This window comes from Stenella coeruleoalba (genome assembly GCF_951394435.1).
Source record: "Stenella coeruleoalba genome assembly, chromosome: 18".
Classification (NCBI taxonomy): Eukaryota; Metazoa; Chordata; class Mammalia; order Artiodactyla; family Delphinidae; genus Stenella; species Stenella coeruleoalba.
This window is the reverse complement of record NC_137164.1, coordinates 2,697,342-2,719,560: the sequence shown is the minus strand read 5'-3', so window position 1 is coordinate 2,719,560 and position 22,219 is coordinate 2,697,342. Positions and strand designations below refer to the sequence as shown.

At 45.2% G+C, this 22,219-nt stretch overlaps 1 protein-coding gene across 2 annotated transcripts in view; it reads right to left on the bottom strand.

Moving 5' to 3' along the window:
* Positions 1–1,683: 1,683 nt before the first annotated feature.
* Positions 1,684–22,219, bottom strand: part of TNFRSF19 (TNF receptor superfamily member 19) — a 169,507-nt gene continuing 148,971 nt past the window's right edge. Inside the window, exons 9-13 of one of the 2 annotated variants that reach the window (XM_079903010.1) lie at positions 14,301–14,465; positions 13,690–13,815; positions 10,292–10,394; positions 9,297–9,702; positions 1,684–4,736 (exon numbers count right to left, since the gene is read on the bottom strand). In XM_079903010.1, the coding sequence (XP_079759136.1) occupies positions 4,704–4,736; positions 9,297–9,702; positions 10,292–10,394; positions 13,690–13,815; positions 14,301–14,465 (833 nt within the window). In that variant the 3' untranslated portion in view covers positions 1,684–4,703. Of the gene's footprint in view, positions 4,737–9,119; positions 9,703–10,291; positions 10,395–13,689; positions 13,816–14,300; positions 14,466–22,219 lie in introns of those variants that run through there. The other variant, XM_079903009.1, reaches the window with a different exon arrangement.

Below are 22,219 nucleotides of genomic sequence, written 5' to 3'. Positions count from 1 at the left end.
TAGATTTCAGGGGACACAGTTCTTACCTGATTCACCGAGGGGGGATGTGTACGAGGCTGTGGGCACCTGCCTCTCTCACCTGCAATGAAAGGATTGCAGCCTATTCTGCAGACCTTCTATTGACTGTAAACAGTCAACCCAGGGGAGGAAAATCCCTCTGCAGGGCGCTGCTGGCTACATGCAACCCCAAACAAAACTGAGAGAACACAGCTATTTCTGTCTTGAGGAGGAATAGTTAATGCCATTAGAAACTAAGATAAAAAAGAAAGAACCCTCTGTCTTCGCAGATGAATCATTGAAACCTGCTTCAGAAGACCACCCATGGTTCCGGAGAAAGTATTTTGCTGGTTAAGTTTTTATTGTTCAAGTCTCTTGCAAAGGCTAATTTGAAAGCAGCCAGAAATCACACTACTTCAAATGCCACTGGTGGTTTATGAAAGGACCCGGCCCTGGCCTGCTGAATCTCTACGGCAGAAACCTTGCCACCTTCCTCTGGCTGAAATGTGACATAAGCAATATTACTGAGAGCTGACGGCTGATTGGGATAATTACGTCTTTAGAATCATCCACCGGGTCTTCGTGAAATGTCCTCAAAATTCTAGAAGATTGTGGAAATTCTCAGATTGCCGTTTAGCTTCAATATAACTGAACGATACATTTAAGCTGTACTTTCCTACCTTCTTGGGTGCCAAATACGTTTTTAAAAAATCAGACAACTTCTCAAGTTAAAATGGGACAAATGGACATATTCAGAATGACAAGTGGACAGCTGCAAACAGACTCATCATAGTTGTAATCATGCAAATGTGTCATCTGTGTGATGACAGAATACTCTGGGCCTCCTGTTAGACCCTCCTAGGATCTGAGCTACTTTCCTCAGAGAGCTGGTGGTCCCCCAAGGCCCCCTCTCCCAAGTCTGCATGGACACTGGGAAAGAGGAGAGAAGCTAATGAATGTCCTTCCCTCATGGAGTCCACAGGGACATTTAACACCAAGCTGAGAGAATACGGTGACACTTCAAATAACCTATTTTGGAAAAAGAACCTGAAAAAGAATAGATACATGTATATGTAGAACTGAATCACTTTGCTGTACACCTGAGACTAGCATGACATTGTAAATCAGCTATACTCTAATACAAAATAAAAATTAAATTAAAAAAATAAATAAATAAGCCATTTTTTTCCAGGAAGTCTAAATTCCTCTCAAAATCTAGGAACAGCTTACAAAGCTTTACTGGGAGAAGGGAGAAGGGAAGGAGCTGGGAAGAAACAAGGGCTCTCACGGTGACCAGCGCTGCCCTGTGCGCGTCCCTCACTCCCACAGCCCACCTCTCCCAGGAGAACACCCCACTGACCTCAAAAGAGAATGAACGGAAAACTTCTCCTTCTTCAGACCTTCCCTCTCGGTGTCACAAAATGAAGGAAAAAAAAAAAAAGAGGTCATGATAAAACCTTGATACTAAAGCTTCTCAAATAACTCAGTACATTTTTCAGTAGCTTGACCAGCCTGAGAGATGTAACCAGAGGATTCCAGATCTCCCTCCTAGAGCCTGAAATCCAGAGAGGGATACATGGGGAAAGAGATCTTAGTGAGACCCTCCATGGAGAGCAGGAGGGGAACACATACCTGCATTCACACCATCAACCATTTTCTCACCAGACGTGTCGATAAGAATACCAGGTAACAATTTTATTCACAAATAAAAAAAAGGTCTTACAAAACTAGTTATGTAAGAAAACCAACATTTACAAATGTATCAGTTCCAGTATGCAAAACAGTCATGATGGGGTCTAAACTGATGCAAGCTGACTGCCTTAAAGCAATGATGGATAGTTTTTCCTTTTCTATTTTTTTTTTTTACTAGCACAGACAATAGTGCTTAACCTAGGTAATGGCAACATTAACACTTTATCTAAAGTAGAAAAACCTACATTTGAAAAATACATTCCATACACACAAGATTAGAAAACCCCACGCCTTTATGTGCTTGTTCTCCAACCCTGATCTCATCCTTGTCAGTGAGCGTCTGCAGTGCCGGAAGTCTCGAGCACCTGCACTCCCAGCCCTGTTACTAGCTGATGGCGGTTCCTGGCAGCAGCAGCCTAGCAGCTGAGTTCTGCAGGATATTGACATGAAATGCCAACTGGATTGTCCTCTACAGCATTGACAAAGAGTGCAGACTATAACATCATTGTATGCTTCCATAGCACATGGTAGTAAACTGTCTTCCTCTGGATAAAAATAACCCAGGATCGGGACTTCCCTGGCGGTCCAGTGGTTACGACTTTGCCTTACAATTCAGGAGGTGTGGGTTTGATCCCTGGTCAGGGAGCTAAGATCCCACATGCCTTGGGATCAAAAAAAACCCAAAACATAAAACAGAAGCAATATTGTAACAAGTTCAATAAAGACTTTAAAAATGGTCCACAACAAAATAATCCAGGATTTTTCAAATGCAGAATCAAATGAAATCAATTTTTTAACCCTAAGTGTTTCTCTATTGATCAAAAGTGATGTTTCAGGATTTGTGGCCAAAGTCTCATTCCCATCAGTCTTAGCTTTCTCCTGCAAGGGTTTTTGCCTTTGAAGTTGAAGAGGGCTCTACATGTGGAAAATATACTCGGGTTACAAAAAGGAGCACAGCCCTGGCCTACTTGGATCACCCCTCTGTCACCACAAAAGTGATCGGATTACAAACTACGAACGGCACACATGTGACTTACAGTGAAACTTGCATTTTCGTGGACCTCTTGTGATCAGGTCCTAAATACTTTACATATATTTCCTAAGGGCAAGTCTCAGAAGAGTTGGTGAGTACCAGAGCTTAGGAACCACTGGTTTAGGCTAAAAAAGGAAGAGAACAAAGAAAGTCAATCAACTATGACCGGACACCAGGTAGACAGGAAAGGCTGTGCCTTACCATGAGACCCTCTAATTTCCCATTTCAGTCAAAGGAACGGAGGTCACGTGCACGACATACAGTGAGCTCATGTCCGCACAGGGATCCTGAGCTGCAGATGGAGGGACAGTCCCAGCACGAGGAAGAGGCCTCGTGAGAGCTCACTACTGCAAGAGAGCAAAGCACGGGGCAGTGAGAGGGAAGATAAAAATGTCCTTGGAAAAGGCAGATTTCTATTGCGGGATCTTAATTCCCTGACCAGGGATTGAACCCAGGCCCTCGGCAGTGAAAGTGCTGAATCCTAACCACTGGACTGCCCAGGAATACCCTCTAATGCTCACTTTAAATGTCAGGTAGAAGACTGATTTGGAAACAAAATATCTCAGCATTCTCTAACACAGGGATGTTCAAAGGTCTATTTCTTTTTTAAGTGCAAATGGGACAGAGCTAATAGTAATCACTTAAAAGACAACAACCAGAGCTGATCACGTACGTTCAAGCAGGAAAAAAAATAAATTCTGCTCAAATAATTCCTCTCCAGGGCGCAGAGGCGAGCCAACGAGCCATCCCCTGGTTCATGACTGAGCTGGGTTATTTCTGTCTCAGCTCTAGGGCTAATTCTAGTAGGTAAATACCAAGGTGGTACGGGATGGATCGCCTTCATAGAAGCACCAGACTCTTAAGTCCAGCGCCGTTGGGCTACGGTGGGAATTACTTGCTGAAGAAGCTTAGGAGATTGGTGGGAGCCCCGTGTGGCAGTTATGATCCATTCACCTAAACGCTGCCTACAAGCTGTGCTTTTCCTTCTGGTCCTAATATGCAGAGTCTCCTAAGACTACTCACCTGGTGTCATGCTTCAGTAGCAGGGAAACCTGATATGTTGTCATTTCTAAAGCCTTTAGTATAAAATACGATGCAAATAAAAGATCACTATAAATACCGATTCTCTATAAAAGAGAAATTCTGGATCTTTTAAGCTCCGTCCCAGGGACAGAAGTAACAAATGCTTCCGTATCAATGGATTTTCACATAAATCTGCTAATCTAGGATGCGCACGCTAAGGGGTTTTTAACTCAGAGGGATGGGCAGTCCTTTCCCAAACACATGTCCTAACTCAGGCCCCTCTTGTTAACTAATTCGGCCGCTGTTCACAAGACAGTGGCTGAGGCGAGAAGCCTCAATTCTGCAAGATTTGGTCTCTTCTGATTCCCAGTTAGGACAGTTAACATCATCTAATAAACCCAAGACTCAGGCAGGCCATGTGAAGTCAATTCTAACCTCCTATGCTAATTATTTAGAAGATGAAAAGGTGACCTTCAGGAAATAAAAACACTCCCTTTTGAACCCATGCTACCTAAAAACTAAGGTAACTCATCTGACGCCGACTTTTAGTAGGATATCTGAAATTATTTCTGGAAAGAAAATGTAAATGAAAATTTTTACTCTGGGTCTTCAGTCTTGGCAAACCACCTCCACCACGAAAAGAAGCATGAATGCATTTCTGTTTCTCGTTATACCCCTAAGCTCGGTGGCTGCAAACTTGGCCCGTCAGTCTCTGAAGTCAGCCTGTAGCGTAGAAGCTTCTTGTGTAGGAAAGATGCAAAGTCTCAGAAGTGCCTGGAGTGTATTCCTTGAGGTCTCAGCTTGCAGCTGGTCTGGCTCAGAAGCAACTGGTTGAAAGGCTTAAAATGCCATCAGTGTGGTTCAGATTTACTTTCTTCCCCCAGAAGCCATGCGAGGTCCAGACGGTGCTGAGTCCATACGCAGAGGAGTGGCTGCCCTTTGGGCTCCACACGACACTTCACTGCAGAAAGAAGCAAGTCCTTTCGGCCTCCTGAAACGGCGACAGAGGACAGCTTTGAACACAGCGCCTGACAAATTAAAGCCCTAAACTGGGACTGTAAACATTTACGGTGCTTAGCTTCTACTAATTGCGCACATGAATTCTATAATATATGGACGAGAAGTTCCTGTCAGGGTGTCCCAAAATCAGGTACCCACGTACTCTGAGAATAAAAACAAAGATTTCCTAACAACCCACAGTCACTCCATATGTGCAGACCTTAAAAGATGAAAATGTGCCCCAAACAAACTGTATCAATGAACAATTCTTTTGCTGATTTTCAACCTCAGTCAAACACTTAACGCTTGTTTCTGTGTTGCACTCCTTTAAAGCAGCTGTAGGTAAAGATTTTAGGATTCTTTAGTCTATTCTTTAAAAGAACAAAGATGGTTAATAATTAATGCTATTCTTAGTCTTTGAATTTAAAAATTCTGTGAAGCCATTGGAGAAAGTTTAGAAAGAGTCTGGGAATGAGACTTCTCTTATAATGACCTCCCTGGAATATTCACACATACGTCACAGGGCAAACGTCCTCGGGAGAGAGCAGCCTTTAGATCTGTCCCTTATCACAAAAGCACAGTGACCTCACTTTGGGAGGGGGTGAGGCTTGGGTCACCTGCGTGTTATTGTACGTGAGTGAAACCTTCATTCACGCCATAACCCTTCATTAACTTACCACTAATTTGGCATTAGTGACATATCAGACACGTTTACAGGAAAAATTTTTTTCAAAGGTCTAAGGAGATTATCTAGAAATAGAAACTTCTGAGGTTCTCTCAATAATAAGATAGTTTTATCAAATATATTGATCAACTGATATGATAATAACAACCATATTAATGCTACCAGGGAGGAAAATTATACTTAATTGGCCAATAAGGAAAAAATAGAGATGTTGATAGACTGAGAAACTAGAACCCAGGTCATCTCATATCTTTTCTAGCATTCCTTCCATTATTTCATGTTGACATTTAAAATGTTGGTTAAGAAACACCACCAAAGAAAGCTTTTCCTGTTATTAAACAGGCTGGCTTCCTTCTCCCAAATACCTTAGCAAGTGATGTCTCAGTATCTTAGACCTGGTTCCCTTCTGGGGAGGTGTGTTCAGGGAACATTTGATTAAAATGGAATCATACGGACTAAAGACAGCTCTCACCCCTATTTGCTTTATCCCGAACCATATCATTATCAGACTCTGGGTGGCATTAAACTACCCACAGGAAGACTACCGTGTAAAAATAAATTTTCGGAAACAAATGCATCACACATTAGAGATCTGAGCCTCACACCAAATACAGACAAAAGTCCCCTGGTGCACTTGGCAATAAATCGAATCATCACACTGTACACCTCTAACTTCTGCTATGTTATATGTCAATTACATCTCCATAAAGCTGGGGAAAAAGAGTGAACAGAGGTTAAAACACAAGTGAATGAAACTTGTATTCACGTGAAATAGAGGTTAAAATACAAGTGAGTGCCTGGGTAGGAATTTAAAGTTTCATTGAAAATAAAATAGAAATAAATTGTTTAAAAAGGGGTGGGGCTGTTTTGGCAACAGCTGCCCTCATCCACCCCCTGAACAGAAAACAGTGCCCTCCCGAGTTAGGAGTGAGCCCACATCAGGGGCCAAGCTCACTGCACTTGAACTTGAGGAGCCAGGAGTCCTGCCCTCTGGTCCATTAATAGAAAGCTTCCGAAATCAAATTCTTTTTTTTTTTTTTTTTTGCAGTACGCAGGCCTCTCACTGTCGTGGCCTCTCCCGTTGCGGAGCACAGGCTCCGGACGCGCAGGCTCAGCGGCCATGGCTCACGGGCCCAGCCGCTCCGCGGCATGTGGGATCCTCCCGGACCGGGGCACGAACCCGCGTCCCCTGCATCGGCAGGCGGACTCTCAACCACTGCGCCACCAGGGAAGCCCTGCTATTTTTAATTATATGGAGAAAATGGAAATGATTTACATTTTAACAATCTCTTTCCTGAATTCAGGATGTCTTATTTAGATTTGCCAAAATTATCTAATAGTTATAAGACAACACATCTTGGAAAGCCTATAAAAACCTTTCATTAATAAATTACATGGAGTGGGGCTTCCCTGGTGGCACAGTGGTTGAGATTCCGCCTGCCAATGCAGGAGACACGGGTTCGAGCCCTGGTCCGGGAAGATCCCACATGTCGCGGAGCAACTAAGCCCGTGCACCACAACTCCTGAGCCTGCGCTCTAGAGCTCGCGTGCCTAGAGCCCGTGCTCCACAGCAAGAGAAGGCACCACAATGAGAAGCCCGCGCACTGCAAGGAAGAGTAGCCCCGCTCACCACAACTAGAGAAAGCCCGCGTGCAACAACGAAGACCCAACGGAGCCAAAAATAAATAAAATAAATAAATTTATAAAAAAAAATTTGGTGATGTCCTTAGCCACTGAAAACTACCTCAAAAATAAATAAATAAATTACATGGAACAAGCTGTATGTAACATTTCTTCATTCATCTTATATGTATTTACAACTTTCCATCAGACTTTGAGTTGAAGGTATCTTTATGTAATCATAATTACCTTGACAACTCTCTATGAAAAGAATTCATGTCATGATGCACCAATCGTACATACTGAACTACGTTTCCACAATTCTGCATCCATGTAGCTGGGACAAAAGGGCTCATCCACCCTACCTCCACCTCCTCCATAACACAGACAGGACAAAGGGCAGGCTGGGTTGCTTCTGACACGACGTGGCTTCGAGATGCTTCATCCTTAGTTTTAGAATCTACACCACAAAACTGGGGACAAGCTACAAAATTAAGACGAGCAGTAATTCTATTTACTGACAATACTCGGAAGAACTGTAGCTAGTGCGATGGTAGCACCGTCACTGCAGCCACTCAGACTTTCTTCTGACAGTAGATACACGAGAAGGTGAAACAGATAGTTCGTGAAGGTAACACAAGCAAGTTTATCATCAGAACCAAGTGACTTGATGGAAAAGAAACTTCAGCACTTTGTAATGAACACGTGACTCAGATGAAATAGTAAGTGTCCTAAGATGTTCATTCTAGAGTGCGTGGCAAGGCTTCCGACTGGGATGTTGGGATTAGATGCCAAAGGGCCCCGTATCCTGTCTTCTGCGTCCTCCTCTCACCCGTTCTCGGGGCTTGTTAGCTGCTCTGGGCTGCTGGGGGTTCTCTGTCCAAAGGTCTGTGGGCCACGTCCATGCTGAGACCTATATGCACCTAGGCCAACTCTTAAGTCTTTTCTTATTATCCTCATGAACAGTGTGAAAATCAGCGGCTGGCCCCGAAGAACAAGCTCAGTGAGTGAGCTTTCCAGCCACAGAGCTGCACAGTCTGGGCTCTTTAAATGGCCTCATTTGTTTGATCTTCCTCCGTTCATGGATCTCTTCTTCATTTCCGTTATTATAAGAAAACCAACATCGTTTTTTCTCCAAAGCCAACAGATGTTTTCAGTACAGAATTCCCTGTACATGCTTTATAGATTTTCTTCATAGTTAAAAAAAAAAGTACTGCAGGTTTAGATGCACATAAACCCACATATGCGTTCTTAGAAGGAACGATCTCCGTCCACACTGACTTTAGACTCTTTCTGACTTTATTAGACAAGGACAGGACGTCTCAAGGAAACAGAGGTGTTATCCAGGAGCCCGCGCAGCGTGCTTGTGGCCCATCGGCCGCGTCCCTGATCTGGGGCAGGAAGGACCGAGGATGAGAGCAGCCCTGTCTGTGCAGAACAGGGCTTGCGGGGCCTGGGAGCCCCTGTTGCTGTGATTCTGCCCTTTCACACTCAAGGCCGGCATCGTTCTTCCAGAAGAACGTACACCAACAATGTGTGTGCTCACATTCAGGGAACGCTTGTACACACCAAGCCCAATTCAGCAAAGGCCACCTCCTCACCTGGACGAGAAGGCAGGGACAGGGCCCAGGGGCCCCCGGGGTCAGAGCCCACCTCCCTTCAGTCACCACCTGCCCCACCCCAAAACCTGATGTCAGACCCTTCCATCTGGAAGGATCTTCTGCTGTATTGGGTGCCAGATCACAACCAACAATCAATTTCCAACCAAACTGATCAATCAGTCAAAGCAAAGCGATCTAGAAAAACCAGTGAAAGAGAGAGGAGGGGAAAGGGTAGCCGTAGGGGACCTGAATTCTCATCAACTTGACCGTGAATGGACAGCATATAAGTATTGGGCATAAGAACATCACAGGGGAAGACAAAGGTGAGGAACTGCTTCCAAGATGCTCCCCTAACTAATTCACCTCTCAGCCAGGATGGTGCTGGGGTGCGGTGCTGGGTAGCTGGAGTGACAAGAGGAGAAAGAATGCGGCTGCCCTGGATGGCCTTAGAGATAAGCTGCTAGTTAAAAAAAAAAGACTCCTGAAATTTAATTTAAATATATTCTCCTATAACATACAAGAAGTTATGAAGGATGGAAAGACCTTCTCCCCAGGTTCCCCCACATTTAATGGGGGACAGAGTCCTGTTCCCTCTGGGCTTCCTTAAGTCACTGCTGTGCCCACACCGAATCCGTCGCTGCCTTACCTGGGGTGGCGGCTGAGTGGCCAGGTGATGGGCATCTCCTCTCTCCTGAGCCAGCTGCTTTCTGGCAGTGAGCGCGTCCTGAGTTAGCGCTGGTTCTGGCACTGAGTTGTTGAGTCTCGAGAAATCAGTAGTTTCTGTAAAGCTTTCAGGGTGAGCTTGAACTGGAACTGCTCCGCCCACCAGACCCCGACTACTGTTTGAGTCCAAGGATGCTGAACTTGCACTCTCTGGATTGAGAGAGTGAACGTCTTCTCCAGGGAGCTCAGGATAAGAAGCGCAAGAAGAGATGTCGTCACCACAGCTGGGATTTTGCATCAGCGGCCAGGCGTCCGAAAACTCGCCACAGACGGACCTCGGAAGGGACCCAAAGAAAGTCGGCACTGCTTCCCCCGCTGGACCTGTGTCTCTGGACACATGTTCGAAAGAGCTGTAAGTACTCTACTGGGAGAAAAACCTACTACAAAGCAACATTCCAGCTATGCTTTTCAGTTTTCTAGATGAAATAAACAACAAGTTATTGAGTCAGAATTCTCACACTTCCTTTGTTATAAACTTCCTTCAATACAGTAAGTTAAATTACTATGTTTACTTTAAAACCGAATTTTTATACCTACTTCTAACCAATATAAACTTAATCCGATGTCTAAAATAGGCAGTTTCCTGGGTCTTAATTGAGTTCCTTTGATTGCTGTTCTAAAATTCTCTGAGTATGTGACATGCTAAAAATTACTTACGGATGATGGAAGTGTCACAAATCATGAATATAAGACAAAAACAAAATTAGTGGAATATAAAGAATGTTACCCTGGCTATCAGTAACCCTGAGACACTTACCTAGTTCTTGCCAAAGTTCCCACCCCCTACAATGTCTAGAATGTTATTAATGACACTAAAAAAGTGATGTCCCATAGTTTCCCATGAAAACTGGTACGTGAGTAGCCTGTATATTTGCACGCGGGAACACGAAATTATATAGATTAAAAGCACCCATTTACCTGTCCTGAAGAATGGCCTTGGAGTGCACCCTACAAGCAGGAGTCTCCCGGCCGACGCTGCAGGCCCCGTCACAGCACGGGGATGGGATGAGATGCACGGGCCCTAGGAAAGCCGGCAGGGCTGTGAGGAGCAGTGCTTGTTTATACCAGTTCAACACTGCTCTCGAAAATTTAACTATTCCCCTTTGGGTGACTTTCGGGGGGAAAGGGGTTATGAGGTTTAATGTTTTCTCTTTTTTCTTATCTTAAAAATGATGGACCACTTCTATGAAGGACCCGGAAGAGTCAAATTCCTGGAGACAGAGAGTAGGATGGTGGGTCCCAGGGGCTGGAGGGCAGGAAGAATAGGGGGTGAGTGTTTAAAGGGGACAGGGTTTCAGTTTCGGGTCGTGGAGAAGCTCTGGGGATGGTGGTGATGGTTGGACAACAATGTGAACGTGTTTAATGCCCCCCAACTGTACACTGAGAAACGGCTAAAACGGTAAATTTAAGGTGATGTCTATTTTACTACAATGAAAATAAGGATGAAGAGGAATGATGAGAGGGTACGTGAAATGAGACTTCCACCTGTGGCTGACGAGGGCGGAAAGAGCACAGGGTTTCTGCAGAGTGGGCTAGCCATGCAGCGCAGAACATACACGTCTAAACCCTTTAACCCCACACACACACAACTTTTTGTTTTTTTACTGCTAGGAATGTATCTTAAAGAATAACTGTCTATGTGCACACAGCTTTGCAAACTATTATGTTCACTGAAGCGGTATGTATGTTTGGTTACAAAGATAATACACATTCACTGAAGAAAAGAACTTTAAAAATAGAGAGATTAGATCAGAAATTAAAAAATGAATCTTCCTTAATTCCATAAGCTGCAGGACACTGTCCACGTTTCTGAACAGCCTTCTAGACGTCTCTCTCTACATATACAGACATATGTAACTCTGATTTTATAAAACTATAGATATAGTAAAACATACAGACAAAATTAGGAAATGAGCGTTAATCACACTGTTGTGTAAGAGAACATTCTTGTTCTTAGGAACCAAGCGCTGAAGCAAAGGGACACCTTATCTGCAACAGATGTTTCTCTTTTTCTGGCTGCACCGCACAGCTTGTGGGATCTCAGTTCGCCAACCAGGGACTGAACCCAGGCCACAGCAGTGAAAGCCCAGAATCCTAACCACGAGGCCACCAGTGAACTCCCTGCCACTGATTTTTAAATGGAAATTTAAAAACTGTGTGCATGTCCATGTAAAGCACACAGTTGGCCCTCGAGCAACATGGACTTGCACTGTGTGGCTGCACGTATTGGAGGATTTTCCTCAACAGTAAACACTACAGTGCCACACGATCAGCGGGTATTTGGTTCCGAGGATGTAGGACGGATACGGAGAAACCGTGAACACAGAGAAGCCGCAGATACAGAGGGCCAACTCTAAGTTACAAGTTGATTTTTGACTGGGCGGAGAGTGGGTGCCCCTAACCCCCAAGTTGTTCAAGGGTCGACTGTGTACACCCACCATACTTAGAAAGAGATAAAAATGATACAGCAAATGTGGACATGAGATAAAATGTTAATACTGGGGGAATCTAGGGACAGGGTATGTGGGAATTCTTTGTCCTATTCTTCCAACATTTTTGTAAGTCTGAAATTATGTCAAAATAAAAGTGAAAAGAAAACAGGCACTGTCACTAAGGAAGAAGCAATTTATATGATGAGCGACACTGAACCTGGGCGGGTGACAGCGGGGGCGGGTGCTGTCCAGTCTCTGCGTTCTGTTTCAACAACGTGCGACAAAGCCATCCACGTATTTAATCTTCCTTTTAGATAGAAGTGACGATGAGGCAGAGTTTGCACAAAGCTGTACTTGATCACATTGAAACCCAAGTTTCTCTCTCAAGCAATCCTGTTTGCTAACTCTGATCTAGGGGCAGTGCCTGGCGCAGCATCTAGAAAATGCGGTGCTTGGGCCGCCTTGAGAATCACCAAGGCATCGGTGCTGTCGGGAGCTGAGTCTACGATCTCTGCAGGCAAAGGCAAAACCAGATGCACGCATGCCATGGCAATCCCATGTTTTGTTCTTAACCCTAAAGCAGAAGACAGTAGTGGCCAGTAGAGAAATAATTACGTTGAAGATGCCTTATCCCACATATTAAATATTAGACTGAAAAGCTGAACCCTTCAATTTCTTGAAAAGAAAGATCGGACAGTTCTGAGACAATAAGCAATTGAATTGGGAAATGTTTAACTTCAAGGAAGGTTACAGGAGACAAAATGCTGCTGCGCTATTGCAACCACAGGTGCCGGGGGACCTGTGAGGGGTGGATGGGGCAGGTGGCGGGCAGGCTTCTGGAAGGGCTGCGGCCGCGTCGATTTTTACTTTGCAGAGGAGGTGAGTTTGTGGGGACAGGGGCAGGAAGTGTGCCAGCTGGTGTGACCTTTGCCCGTTTTTGCCCACGTTAGAAACCAAGTCCATCTGAATCACAGGCAGACGCGGCTGTGTCATGCCTCACAGTTATTGCTTTTTCCCAAAGTGAAGGTTTGTGGCCACCTTGTGTCGAGCAGGTCTGTCGACAGCATTTTTCCTACAGCATCTCCTCACTTTGTGTCTGTGTCCCATTTTGGTAATTCTCACAATATTTCGAATTTTTCATTATTTTTTCATTATTATTATATTTGTTCTGCTGATCTGTGATCAGGGATCTCTGATGTTACTACTATACTCGCTGAAGGCTCAGACGATGGTTAGCATTTTTCAGCAATAAAGCATTTTTAAATTAAGGTGTATACATTATTTTTTTAGACATAATGCTGTTGCACACTTAACAGACTTCAGTACAGTGCAAACATAACCGCTATATGCACTGGGAAGGCCAAAATATCACGTGACTCGCTTTACTGCAATATTCACTTTATTGCAGTGGTCTGGAACCGAACCCACAGTATCTCCGGGGTCTGCCTGGACTTCCCTAAACTTTCACTTCTGTCAATAACCCCAGAGGCAATTATGGTTTGTGGAAAACCCTGCAATAGGTCTCCCTCCTCCCTCTTCTTTAAGATATCCCAAAACACACTAAGACACTTACATGCAGGTTCAGATGGAATCCACCAGACAAGGATGGAGATGGATCCCCTGCTCTACAAAAGGCTCATATTATTTTAAATCAATTCACCCCAAAATAAAGGCAAACTTGCTTAAAAAGTTACTGAGAAATTCTAGAATTTTAATGAGATGCTTCTTTTCTGTTAAATACTTAAGAGACACAAAACACCCAAAACATCAGGGGACAGGGGAGAACGACTGAACTAGATTAGCTTTAACTAGAAAACTGAGTGGGAGCAGTTCTTTGCAGCTTCAGGGCCTGCATTCCTAGTGGCCCCCAAGCGCTGAACTTACCGCAGGTCTGGGCCGAGTCCCGGTGGCACTGACAACAGGCGTGGGGCGCAGGGCCGCTGAGCCGAGGTCTGTCGAAACAGGACAGTTCAGAACCGTTGTACTGCAGGTCCTGTGCCCTCAGGGACCCTGCGGAGGCCGAGAACTCGGTCAGCAAGACAGCTTCCCCAGGAGGAGCCCACAAACATCCCAGTGCAACCAGAACTACCCCGGCTTTTGCAGTTATAAAGGAAAGGAGAGCTGTTGTTCACATCTAAAAATACTTCTTACACGGAAGCAAAGATACGAAACAATCGGTCAAGACAGCTCGAGCTGTAAGGTACTTGTGTTGCCAGAGCTCAGACGAGCTGTGTTTCTGCCGAGGGGCGGGGGTACCCCTGCCTCCTCAGGTCCCCGGGAAGTGATGCTGCCCAGTGGCCGCGCCCTCAGCGCCTTTTGGCAGGAGGCCTCTTGGGGAGCAGGCCCCTGGGACGCCTGTTTCCACGTGCTCTCTCTGTCCCTTTGGCTGCAACCTGACTCTCCTCTTAGGTTCTCGTCGAACACCCGGATGGCAGTGATGACCAACAAAACACCCTCACCAAGACGCTAAGACACAGAAAGGGCTCAGAACTCACAGCTGGGTTTCTTCTCCATAAACTGCCGCTTACAGTATATGACGCAGAGGATGAGCAGGGCCAGCAGGACGGTGGCCAGGGCGCTGCAGATCACGGCAGCCAGGGCCGTGTCCCGTGGGCTGGAGGCCGTGGACGGGATCCTCACCAGGTTGACCTTGCTGGTACCTGAAAACCACGGGGATGGAATCAGCACATCTCGACCACCCAAGGGACTCAGGTGCTCACACTGAACTCGGGGTCCCCTGCAGCAGTGGCCTTCATGCAACATCAATGAGACCAGGGGGAGGTGTTCTAGCGGGCTCAGACCCTCCCTCCGCCTGGGGGATCGCTTGAATACCACACCTCTCCCTGCGCCTCTCCTCTGTTCCCATGACACCAACCACACGCAGCCCCGACACGTGTGCTGTCGGGCCCGTTGGACCAGAACCATCTGCGAGTTGGGAATCTGTCATCTTGCTCTTCCTCCCCAGCACTTGGCAGTGTGGGCCGCAGAGCAAGCACTCGATATGCACCCTTTAATTGGAATTACAGTTTTAAGCAGGCTGAACTAAAGTATGCTTTGGGGGTCCACTTTAGGGGAAAACCAGGAGTTGGATCATTCATAACCTCACAGCAGGCCCTCAATTTCTGAGACAGTGAACATTTTTTAACGCCTTTGCTGTTAAATTACTGAACAACACCTAAGTTTTGGAGAAAAAAACCGAACACTGTTGTGATCTCAGATTGACAGCACTTCTCAGTTTGGACGAAGCACATCTTGAGGGCCGTTTGCCCCTGTGTCTCACGGTGATGGTAATGGACTTGGCAGCCCTAGAGATGACAGGCTGGTGTCTGCATCTGTGCTGCACACGGCACAAAAGGCCACCTGGTACTTTCTCCCCACCCCTGAGTGCACAGGCCCCACCCCCATCCCAACCCCTGAAGCCTGATTTCCACTGTACGACCCCTGCGGCTAGAGCCAGAGAGAAACTTCAGGGTTGATATTATTGAATCATAAAAATACGACCGCAGGAGCGATCGTTTTGGAATGTTGAATCTTGGTGTATCTACACTCAGTGATTCTGGGCCACCCTCGTACACGTTTCTTATTGCCACTGGGAAAGGCACATAAACCATATGCCTTGGACCTGGATGAATAAGAATCTTAATCCAATCATACATTTTGAAGGATATCTGTTTGTAAACATGTGTTAATATTCATAAACAAATAGCGCTTCTAGCTATGTAGACATAGTGTCATAATCAAATCGCACACGTTAGATGTTCATCACACAGCAAGTTAAATAGATTACACCTCTGACCTGATAGAGATGAAATCTAAACCTGAAACAGCCTCTGTCGCTGGACAAATTCACAAGAGGACGTATGAACACAAGCACAGCTGTGCAAACACTGGTAAGTAAATACACGAATAGGAATTTATATCGAATGCAAGTAAAATCGTGGGCTACGCTTGGGAAACATTAAGTATTACCTGTTGCGACCAAATGGTGAAGTTGATTTATGTTTGTGAGAAAGTGGTTTAGTTCAGAGTGAGATCAGGCCCCTTAGCTGAAACTTTCCACCAAATAACCAAGCTCTAGTCAATACTAGGCTTTAGCAGAACTGTTATCAAAATGAGACTGAATACATTATTTGAGTCGAAGATAAAGTTCCTGACTACGATGTAAGGATTAAGTTAAACTCATTGATCAATGGAGTATTAGATATTCAGAAAAACCCTACGAGGAACCAGGAATTCAGGTTAAAGTAGAACAAGATTAGAGTCTTCTGGGTTCTTATTGTTTAAAACCTTTCTAAAATGGATGAGTCAACTTCCTTGCCTTCACAGAAAAGGAACCGTTTCTAACATAAATCAGCTGAAATGCCCTCAAATGGGTATATTTGTAATTTGGTGGTTGGTGACTCAGGGCTCATTTTCCCCAAGCCAGTCAGGAAAGTCTTGGTAACACATATCTTTCCAAGGAAGCGCACTAATACTGTGATATCAGTGCTACTGAGTTGTCATACTAACATCCATTTTAAACATAATTACACCAAATAAGCTACTTCTCTATGCATTTCCCAGGCAGGAGCATCTGAAGACGAACAAGAAAATACAGACATTTCACCTCTCAGTTTCTGACATCTATATACGAAAAGGCATCTTGTTAAAATGCAAACACCTCTCCCAAGAGTCCCCATGGGAAGCACGCTCTGAAAGCCACATTCTTGATTCTTGTTTATATGGACAAGTTTATGACAACCCTGACAGCAAACACCATCTTTTTTTTTTTTTTTTTATGGGAAATGGGTTCATCATTCTCAAGTTTGTCACATCAGCAATGCAGACGTAACTACAGAAGCTATGAGAGACTGGGCCGAATATCACTAGATTTTAGAACTACCCTCAGAAACTCATTCACATCAGTTCCCGATAAAAGCCTATCTTCTTATCATTCTTTTGACTTGAGCAGTAAAAACAGAGGGGAGGGAGCGGTACCAGCTGTATGACGTGGCTTCTACCCTACTAAGTCCTGGCTCAGAAAAGGACTTACTGACTACAAACCAAAAAAGATTGCTTCTCTGACCTGTCGTTGCTGCCATGATACTGAGATTCAAGATTCTTTCCACCCACGGCTCTAACTCAATTCCCTGGCCAAGCACCTCGATGCCTACAAGGCACCTCACCCTCACCTTGCTAGGATCCTGAGGGTACTTCCAAGGAACCAGGAATAGGACTACCCGTATTCTCTGGAAAGTTCTAACTTTTCTGGAACACAAAGGCACGTCTTACCCTCACCAATTATCAGATTCCTCCCTGATCTCAGCACTACCCTTTGGCAAGTTACTTCAGAGTGAGAGCTGTTTCTTCACTTAAATTTTACGTTACAGGACACACTGTACGTGGGTTCAGTTTCACACTGAACATTTCAGTGGGCTCAGCTCAACTGGACGATGATGTACTGAGTGTCTGTAGCGACTAAGACGTCTCAGTCCTACAAGGCACGACGTTCGCTGAGAGAGGATCTGAACAGATGAGAACACGGGGGTTACCTGCAAGGCCTGGCAAGTGTTTCTATAAGGCCTGCTCCCCCCTTTGGAGTGGGACAAGGTGAGTGAATCCGAGTAGCTGAGACACCCTCCTTGCACCTCAGCCTCCAGAGAGCTTCAGAACGTGGCTGGGGAGACGTGTGTGTCGGGGGGGTTTGTTGCCGGGCTCCGACTGCTTTCGGGAATGTCCGAGCAAGAGTTCAGGCCGGAGTGGACCTTTCCTCCACCTGACGCTGACGTGCACCTCCGGTGACCTCACCCTCCTGACGATGGGGTGAAGTCCGTTGACCACCCTCTATTTACAGAGGAGAAAACCCACTTTGAGGGACTTGCTCAAGGTCACACAGCAACATGCAGGCAGCTTGAGAACCGGAACCTGGCCTTCGGATCCTTTCTGGTGGACCACCCTGTCCAGGGATGCAGGTAAAACATCTGTCAGGTAACGACAAGCAGAATGTGGCTCATCTCTGTGGGGAGAAGCTGGCCGGGCCCCAGAGAGACCACGGGCCTCCTGATCACAGACCTGTCCACGTGTCCAGGTGTGCAGGTGTCCAGGTGTGCATGGAAGCTGGTTCCACTTGAGGGCCTCTGGCCCAGCGTGGATCTCAGTGTCGCACGATGAGCTGGGCAGAGGGGAAACTCTACGGAGGGGCCTGAGTCTGGAATGGATTCGAGGGCGAGATGGCAGGAGGGGCAGCGCCCAGACGCCCTCCACTAGTAACTGCAGCTCTGCTTCCTCTCGAGCCCCCTGCTTGTTCAACCTCACGCCTGAGTAGGCTGTGTTTAAAAACCTGCTGAACAAAAGCTCCCTCTTCCCAGAGCCCACTCTCCACACAGGGTGCTAAACAGGGAGGACGGAGCTGGTTGGCACCATCTGGCCCCTCCCTGAACCTCAGCCTCCCCAGGGACGATTACACAGGGGCTCATACGTGGCACCGAGATCCACTGCGAGGGGCCGTGAGAACTTCTCTCAGGGCGGAACGAGCTTCCATGCACGCCTGCACACCCGGACAGGTCTGCGCTCAGGAGCCCGTGACCTCCCTGTGGCCTGGCCGGCTTCTCCCCACGGAGATGAGCGTGGTCTTCACAGCAAAGAACAGGATTACGTCAGACGCTGCATGTCACTTCTCTGAACTTTACATTCCCAGTCCAAGCTGCTTTCCCAACTCCAGAGTCACACACCCAACGGCCAGCTGGACGTCTCCACGTGGATGGGGAAGCACCTAAGCCCGGCATATCCAAAAACGAGCTCTCCACCACCCCGCCGCACCCTCTTCCCAGCACCCGCCCTGCGCCCCATGAATCCCTCCTCCCTGCCATGGCCTCGGCCTGCAGCACCCTCCCCGGGCTTCGAGCATCACCCCTCCACTGCTGTAGCTCTTTTCTCAAGTGTCACCTACTCAGTGAGGCTTCCCTGCCGAACTCCTTCAAACTGTCACCTCTCTCCAATGCCCCCCGGCTTTCCTTTCCTCCCCAGCACTTGCCACCATCTGACATTTCATATATTTAACTTGGGTGCTTCCTTGTCATTCTTCCCTGTGGTGGGAGCAGTACAGCCCACTCTGCTTCCCCAAACCCACCCCCTGCCTTGTGCTGAAGCTGGTCCAGCAAGAGGCTACACTTCCCAGCCTCCTTCGTAGCCAAGTGTGATACGTCCAAATCAGAGTCACGGGGGCCCGGGAGGACGAGCAGAAGGGATGGGGTGGCATCTGCGTCACCTCCACTTTAGGGACAAATTACCCCAGCGTCCCCTTCGCTGGGGCTGGAGCTGCATGCAGCAGCAGCCCAGTCTGGGTCCTATGGGTGAGGAGGACAGATGAGGAAGCTACCCGAAGGCTGGCAAAGCAGCAGGGGCCAGGCGCTGGGCCTCTGAAGGACACCTGCGGCCCAGCTGCTCCACCAGCTGCACCACCTGCACGGTTACAGAACAGAGAGGACCTGCTGCCTCCCAGAGGCTGCACTACTGGGGGGCTTCCCTGTTACAGCTGCTTAGCCTTGAGTACAACCAATTAAATCCCTCCCTGAAATACAGGCTCCACAAGGGCAGAGATGTCATAGGTTTTGTTCACCACTGTACTGATGATACTTACAAGAGTTCTGGGCACACAGCTGGTGCCCAATAAATATAAACGATGACACGAATGCACGTCTGTGAAAGAAACTGGAAAACCCTAAGCGTTCCCCGAAGTTTGTTAAGCGGCAAACTGTCCAGTCACTGAGCTGAGATTATACCCACAATGCGTGTGTCCTTCATCCCTCCACCTCTGGCTGGTGACAGTACAGGTGCAAACAGCTGGGGGGAAATAACAGTTTCGTCTGCAGGCACTCACTTTACGTTATGTTAACCTGACTCTGGGAGAAAAAGCAAGGGTTGCTCAGACTTATCAATACACAAGCCTTGAAGGTCATTGGCGATAACCTCAGAATGAGAATGAAACAAAAATTTATCTCCCTCTATTCAATCTGAATTAGCGCCCCATGGACTCGTCAAAAAGGGATCTTATTTAAGTGATTATCCGCCAAGTGTGATCTTAGTTAAACATCCACACTTAGCAACAACTGACTCATAGTGAATTACCAAAGAGGCCAGAAAAGGAGAGGACCTTCAGGGGCTCCGTCACATCTCCCAACAAAAACTGCTTTGGTGTCAATTTCAGAAACTGACTGTTAGGCAAATTGGATCCAGGGAACGATGAAATCGCATTCCTATCATTTTACCAAATTAGGCATCTTTATCTTACATTTTTACCCACGCCTTCCCCCTAAAACCACTCAGAGGGATGGAGAAAATTACATGAACATTTAGAGATCTGCTAACAACAGAAGGCCATGAATTTTTTTTGTAGAAAGTCATCCAAATTATCATCAACATTATCACAGACACCAAACACCTACAGAGGGCCGGCCTCTTACTACCCACTTGTGGAATGTCATAATAATCCTTCACAGCGCGGGTTTTACAGATGAAGACGTCTGTTCAAATCTATAAACAGTTTTTCATTTAAACCACCATTGGGTATTCATATTCTGGAAAGCAAACCAAACTACAGGTTCCTTGGTCCGTACTGCGTTTGGCTGGCTTCTTTGATTTCAACATGAGTATATTTTTACAAATTGATTTCTTTCCTCATTTTCTTCAACCAAATTTACTGTAATATAAAGTATTCAACAATTTGAATACAAGATAAATTATTTTTTAAAAATGAAGACATCTGTACAAATCTTTAAACATTTGTACATCTTTTGTACATTTGTACATTTGTAAATCTTTTCATTTAAACAACCATCGGGTGCTTGAATCTAGATTTAGGCCCGATTTGTCCGTCTGCTCTTTTTAAAAAAATTAAGCTATGCTCCTTCCAATATTCCAACAATATTGCTTAGAGCAAAAAATATACTGTGGTGTGAAGGACTGCTAGTTCAAATTTTGTACAGACCAGTAAATTCTACTTAATTAGCTAACATATACAATATAACTTGACCTAACTTAAAACAAACAGAGCTTCACAAATTCAACCTCTCTTGCCCCAAGATTAAACAGGCTCTTGCATGTTATTGCAGCGAAAAAGAACACATGGCTCCTTAAATTTATTTTTTAAATGTTCTTTGTAAGGTCTATATGGTAGAACTAGGTGAGCGTCAGATAAATAGAGTGGGGAAGAACCAGTTGTAAATGAACTAATTATGCTTTCTGTCTGGGCTTCCATGTTTAAGATCTCACTAATGCCTTGTGTTTTCATCAGAGAGTTCACATAAGAAAATAATACAGCAGGTGTCACACTGTGTGACAGATCACTTTGCAAACTCCAGCAGAATTGGGAATGCGAGCCTTTTCACTTGTCGATGACCCTGCTTTGGCACATGCAACTCAATTAACGATTAGTTCAGGAAGATAAACTTACAATTTAGACGTTTGCGAATAATTTTCAGTAATATATTTTATCTTTGACTTTTATATTTCTTTCGAGTAGAGTACACATCAATCCATTGCTTTCTGTGCTCTTTCCTCACCACAACCACTACCAACCAAAAAACCCCACGTTGAATAACTGCTTAACAAATTTAAAACCTGATGAATCGATTTCTAGCTATGTTCTTTCATTAAAAAAATATATTAATAAATAGCATTTTGCAATCTTAACTGAGGCAAGGATACAGTCCTGGAGTGTAAGGTTTATCTTGTTAATCTAAACTGGTTAAACAAAAATATCTATGGTAACACTCAATGTATGAATTCCAGATGTACTAAAGAAGTCTGCCAATAAACAAAATAGTTGGATTTTTTTTCCCTCTTCTAATTTATTTGTTTATTGAGGTATAGTTGATGTGCAGAATTATATAAATTTCAGGTGTAACGATGTAGTGATTCACAATTTTTTAAGGTTGTATTCCATTTATAGTTATAATAAAATATAGGCTATATTCCCTGTGTGGCACATTATATCCGTGTGTCTTATTTATTTTATGCATAGATCCTCTTCTAATTTAGATGAGGGTACTGATATGCAATTATGATTTACATTTTTTTTCACCTCCTCCCCTTTCTCTTGCCCTGCCTGCCCCTAGTTAAAAGGGACACACACATTAAAAGAAGGCTTCTATTCTTTTTTTTTTTTGGCATTTGAAGTATCCTTGGTTTTATTTAAAATAATAATAATGATGATGATAATGATGATGAAGGAGGGGCAAGAAGACATGATTACATTTTATTTGACATGCTAGAATAGCACTGTTCCTTTTTCTTTCCAAGTGAAATTTGCTGATTATGGATAACAAAGGAACATGTAAAGAAATAATATCAGTAATTTATTTCTGAGAAATGAAGACAGAGAGTATCAAAAGTGTCCCTGAGTATTTTCTTCTGATTTTTTTATAGACCTAATAAA